Source organism: Mycteria americana, chromosome 1 (assembly GCF_035582795.1).
Source record: "Mycteria americana isolate JAX WOST 10 ecotype Jacksonville Zoo and Gardens chromosome 1, USCA_MyAme_1.0, whole genome shotgun sequence".
Classification (NCBI taxonomy): Eukaryota; Metazoa; Chordata; class Aves; order Ciconiiformes; family Ciconiidae; genus Mycteria; species Mycteria americana.
In genome coordinates, this window is record NC_134365.1 from 139471742 (window position 1) to 139477783 (window position 6042).

Consider the following 6042-nt stretch of genomic DNA (forward strand, 5'->3'; position numbering starts at 1 on the left):
TTCATTGACAACTGCCCCATCCCAACGGTGGACACTGGCATACTAAGCACCACAAGATGGGAAATACCTTCTTACCCTCCACTTGGGCACACAGCCTGCTACCGCAAGAGGAAAACACCTTCACTTGAGCAGCTCTGGGTTGAGCCGCGTGCAGTCTGAAAGGAACCCTCAGAAATTTGGAAACAAAGGTCTAACAAGCCTGAGCATGTGCAGAGCGTCTTCAAAGGCTGAGTACCAAACTCCGCAGCTAAGGACATGTGGGATCATCAGCCATTATTCACATGGGTTGTTTTTTGTTTTTAAATTTCAAGCATTTAGCATCTACTTAAAGATAAAAAGTGCACAGTATACTGCAACATTAATAAAGTGGAAGTCTCAAACCAAAAGCTTTGAAGCATTTTCGGACCTTTTCTGATTCAGAGCAATGAACAATGTGATAAACGGCCATATTTGCTGCATTCTTCAATTCCCTAGATACACAAAACACGCACAATGTGTAATCCAGAGACAGTTTTTATCTTATTCAACCAAGCTGGCAAAATCTGCTTCTCCAGCCTCCCTTTGCTCATGGCAGCGCGAGCAGGGAGCAAACAGCTGCCTACACTGCTGCAGGCAGAGCACAACCACTCTGGTTGCCCACCGCTCGCTCAGCAGCTGGGCGGTATGAAGAGACACTTCACATAACCAGCATGGCCCTAATCCCTACCACCTTCAGCTGATTTAACACCAGCTTTTCACCTGAGCTTGCTTACTCCATGATTAGGGGTCTGCAAATCCCATAACCATTTACTCCAGTGAGGGTGATGCAGCTCATGGCCCCCGCAGCAGCTGAACCCAAAGGGACCAGGGTACAGGAGACATACCGAGGTCACATCTCATCTGAGACAACTGCAGTAGACAAGTTGGAGGACACTGAAGGGGAGACAGGAAGGAAATGTTATATGTATTTCAGTCCAGTGCTGAATTGTACATCCCTGATATATGGCACTGATATCGAAGTTTCCAGGTTTGTTCCTGATTTTTTCAATTATTTACTTCATAGAACAAACTGTTTTCATTACCCCACTTCGTGTGAAATAGAGACTCACATCCATCCTTGTAAGAATTCTCCAAGGAAACATCAGCTGTTTTTTCCTATCTTCCAAAATTAAATTTCAGTCCAAGATAGCAGTTTTATTTATTTACTTACAAACAAATGGCCCTCATATCAACAACACAGCTTTTCCCATACAACACGCAATGTCCCTTTGTATTAAACCAATATTTTCCTCTGTAAAAGCTGAACAGCATACACTTAAGTCGATGTTTCTGAAGTGACCCAGCTTCAGCAGCTAAATAAGGCTGTGGGTAGGCAGCCTTCAAATTCACATGTGCCAGGCAGGACTTCAATTCCCTTCCTCATGGATCTGTTGAGAGGATCTGCAAGACAACTCACTTCAGCCAGTGAATCTGACAGGAAGAAGCAAGAAAGCTCACAGGAATGGGTGGGAGCCCTAACTTCTTCCACTGGGAGAGATGTATGTAAGAGGATGCCATCTGTAACTCCAGAATACTTGTTACTTTGAGAATAACAAGTATTTCAAGGACAGAGTTAAAATAAATAGTCTTTAGAGAAGCAAACATACCATATATTGTAAGAAAATATATTTATTTCAGAAGTGATGTACATTCAATTAAAATTTTTTTTCATCATCTGACTCACCAAAGATACCTGCACTGGGATTTAATTGTGCATCAACTATAATTAAATGCCATCTCAGTGTATTTGGAGACAATTTTGTGAAAAACTTCAGAGCACTTAATATGTGTACGTTTCTGTTACATGTTTGTCAAACAGTTTCACGATGCTGAGGCTACAACAGCCACGCCTGTTTAAGGGCTTCCATTCCTTTCCTCTTCCTCCAGCCTGCTAAACCCTGCTGATGACAGTTGCTTGTGGGGTTTGAAGAAGATAAACTGACCCCTCACTGCAGCCCTTATGTTTTGCCAGATAAATGAGAAGGTGGTGCCGCTCAAGCTCCTACTATGACACTGTGGCTGGCACGTAATTGACAGGCAAGCTTTGAATACTAAACAGAGTTATCTTCCCCAACCAGATATTATTGAGGAGCTCTCTTGCTGTTTTAGTTAGGGTTGCTTGACTTTGGTAGTCAGCTGAAGGAAAGCATTTCCATACGGTTTAGATGGAAAGAGGAAAAAAATGGGGCGGTGGTCCAGTCTACCAGCAATTTCCCTCACTTCCTCTAGGACAGACATTACATTTGTCAGCTACAGACCTGTGAGAATACCAAGGGCCTAAATCGGAAGAGAACTGGGATATTGCTAGATACACTAGTCTCAGTAGAAATTGAAAAAAAGAAGCCTTTCCCATTTTAAATGTTCTGGAGTTGGGAATGTACCTGCCCATTTAGCCACAGTGCTTGTCAGTGGAGGTCCTATTCCCGGGCTAACCTCAGGGTATAGCTTTAGTTCCTCAAACCCACTTAAATCTGCTAAGGATTGGGACTGAGACCTAAAGCCTCTTTGAGTTGAAATATAATGCCAAATATTTAATGACTTTTCCCTCCACTCTATTCAGCAAGCCAGACTAATTGCAGTTCTCAAGTAAAGGGTTTCCACCTAGGACCCTTTGACAAGGCTTTAAGCCTGGGGCTGCACACATTTATCAATTTACACATATTATACATTTACTTTTATGAGAATGCAGCAAAGACCAAAACAGAATTTTTAACAAAAGGTGAATCTTCTCTGCAACTTGCTAACATAACAGATCTGACAAAGCAAGAGTTTGTTGACCCTCAGGCTCAGGCTTATCTGTTTGCACAAGAGCTTGCCCAAGCGCCATTGGAAAGGTTTAAGGTTCTTTGAGAATTTTAACTATCGGGTTCTAGTATTCTGCAATACTGCAAACGTACTTCATAATGCCAACACACTTGTTTATAAATTTAAAAATGCAACAAAAATAAGAAAAGAAAAAAAGACTGTGCTGGATTATCTTTATATAGGAAAAAATAAAATTTTGCTTATATACACACACAAAGAAACTTTGCTATACAGACAGGCTGAAAATCCAGATCTCTTAGGAAAGGACCATTGCAGCATAAATATCTTATCAACTTTAGCTGTAGTTTAATTTTAAACACATTGTTGAGGAATTCTCTTATTACTATTGCTGATTTTTTTTATTGAGAACATCAGTCTACAAAACTGGAAAGCCAACATCCTGAAATAAGTTGCTAAGGATATTAAAAAGATTACCCACTTAGAACATTATACAGTACGTACAGCTGTACTTGCTGAAGGGGAAACAAGAACTTCATTTTAGAATCTCAAAAGTATGAAGTTGTAAAGAAAGAAAACAAAACCAAACACTTAAGGATTTAAAGTGTTAAGGCATTTTAAGTTTTAAGTTCAGGAAAAAAAAGAAAAAAGACAAAAGACAACATCAGTCTCACAGTGTTGCAACAGAAGAAACCAGAAATGATGTTTAGATTAGATACATTCCTCATATCTATACCACACTACATCCCTACTTGCCTAAGAAAATAAACTGGTACTACCAGATTAGCCAAACCACTGACATGCTGCAGTCACCACTACCTATTTATTTAATGGCAGAGGCCAATATTGCACACCTGGAAAAACAGGTGGAATGATAGACTAGAGATTATTGTATCCTGAAGCCTAGAATTAACTTAACTCATAAAATAAGTATGCAAACTTTGGAGATAAATTTCTACCTTGGATGAAGTCTAAATCAATTAATCTCTGCTTAAAACATAGCAAACAGCAGAACGAAAGATAAGTGTCTCTGGAGAACAAATGTTAAAAAAATTAGACATAAGTTATCAAGAAAGTCATGCAACCAAATACACAAATTAAGTTTTATCATGCAGAAAAGAGATCAAAGAGCAATAAAGTGAGTATGGGGCTGGAAAGACTTGAGAGAAGATTTAAACCTTCATTTAATCAGGAATGAATAGAAGAGTTAGAGTGTGCAAACATTAGGTTGCATAAACACCAATGGAAGAGGGTTTATAGTAATGCCAGTGAGCATAACTGGAACAAGAGCAATTAAACTGAGAATGCAAAAACGTAGACAGAATAGAAGGACAAGCTTTGTGAGAACAATTTTAGAATACACCATGTTAATCTTTCAAAGGAAGCAATGCAAACATGCTTGTTCAGGAGATTCAGAACAAGAACAGACAAAACCGAACGTACAGTAACCTCAGAGACTAGCCAGCTACTTACATTCGGGAACTTGTGTTTCAGAGTCAGTGGGCAGCCTAGTCTCATACACCTCTACAGAAAAACAGTTGCAGTCTTACCAGCTCATGGGATGAACGTACAGCTGCCACCTCAATTTAAAATTCTTCATTAAAAATGAGTAAATAAAATAGGTGGGTCAGAAAGCTAAGATGACAAACTAGTAAAGAGAGGCAGTATGTGCTTGCCAGTGCTTTGTCTACCCATTCTCAGAGAGTCGAGGCGAGCAAGCTGTCCTCATGGTTTCAGGCAGGATTTTTTGCGCTGTTATCAGAGTCACTTTCTGCATTTGGCTGGCCAGGAACCCCGTACGCCTGCACTTTCAGCAGTAAGCCAAGGTCATCATAACAACTGTACTATCCTCATGCAGGACCAGCAGTCTTGGACTATGGAAGGGAGCCACACAGGAGCTGTAACTGGTGCACCACACGCGCAGCTGGCTGCTGATGCAAAATAAAGCCCAGTCACAACAAATCCTGAAGCGTGATTTGACCCAGGCTCTTTTTCAGGTGTCTAATCCACCATCACCATCCTGTTCTTATACCCACTCACACACAGACCTACTTACAAAACTGCATAATACACTGCAATTCATCCAGTCAAGATAATTTTCTCTTTACGGAGATAAAGCTGATCAACCGTTTAATTAACTCTCCATGAACGGAGAGTTCCGGACAGGCTGCCTGTTGCAAACACCATCCCCACCCCACAGGAGGATGCTCTGCACCTGGTCAGGGGCCGTGCCACCGCTCCTCCGGCGCCGGAGCTGCCGGCGGAGCGCTCCCGAGCAGGGCCAGCCCCGCTTGCAGTGCTTGTGCTCCGCAGGCCCCTTCTGCCGGCAGCGGGAGGGAGGGCCGGCCAGGAACGGGCGCTGGAGGCCCGGGCAGGACACACCGAACCACGCCGTACCCCTGCGGCTGCACCCGCACCTGGCGGGGGCTACCCACAGGCTTGTGGGGCGCGACGACTACGCGGCTCCCGCCCCAGCTCAGCCGCCCGGGCTCACCGTCAGGACCCGCCGGGCCGGGGCCGGCGGGGCCGGGGCCGGGGCCAGAGCCGGGGCCGGGGCCGGGGGAGAGCGCGGAGCGCAGCACCGGCCCAGCCACGGGGGTGTGGCCGGGGCGCGCCCGTGACGCCAGCGGAGCGCGAGCGCAGGTAACACCGCGCCGGGCGCCGCCCCCTCCGCCCGCGCGAGGCGGCGGCTGAGGAAGGGGGCTCGGGCGGGGGGAGCGCCGGTCCCCGCGCACGCCGCTCACGGCTGCCGCTGCCCGCCCCGCCCCGCGCACCTGGTCTCCTGGTTGCTGAACTTCTTGGTGACCACCTTGCCCAGCTCCAGCCCGAGCCGGTCCGCCACCCGCTGGGACAGGTCGTGGTGCGAGCTGCCGCTGAACAGCACGATGTTCGGCATGGCGGGGGCGAGAGCGGGCCGGCGGGGTCGGGGCTGCGGCGAGGGCGAGAGAGGGCGCGGGGACCACGGCGCGGGGTCAAATAACCGGCGCCGCGGGCCCGCCCCCGCCCCGCCGCCGGCAGCGGGGAGGGGCCGGGGGCGGGGCGAGCCGGGGCGCCGGGGGGCGCGGGGCACAGGTAGCGCCGGCGGCCGTTAGCCGGCTGCCGTTAGCCGGCGGAGGGGTGGCGTTACGGGAGGGGCGGCGCTCGGCCGGGCAGAGCCGGGCCGGGAGGCGGGCAGAGCCTCTCCCTCCTCCTCCTCCTCCTCCTCCTCCTCCTCCCCTCCGAGCCCCCTTGCCCAGGTGCAGTGCGTGCCCCTTCCTGGGC

The 6042-nt window shown here is 47.4% G+C and overlaps 1 protein-coding gene across 1 annotated transcript in view; it reads right to left on the bottom strand.

Annotated features, from left to right (window-relative positions):
* Positions 1 to 5721, bottom strand: part of PRPS2 (phosphoribosyl pyrophosphate synthetase 2) — a 28269-nt gene extending 22548 nt beyond the window's left edge. The window contains exon 1 of the mRNA XM_075491903.1: positions 5556 to 5721. Within this exon, the coding sequence (XP_075348018.1) occupies positions 5556 to 5677 (122 nt within the window). The 5' untranslated portion in view covers positions 5678 to 5721. The remainder of the gene's footprint in view (positions 1 to 5555) is intronic.
* Positions 5722 to 6042: the final 321 nt, after the last annotated feature.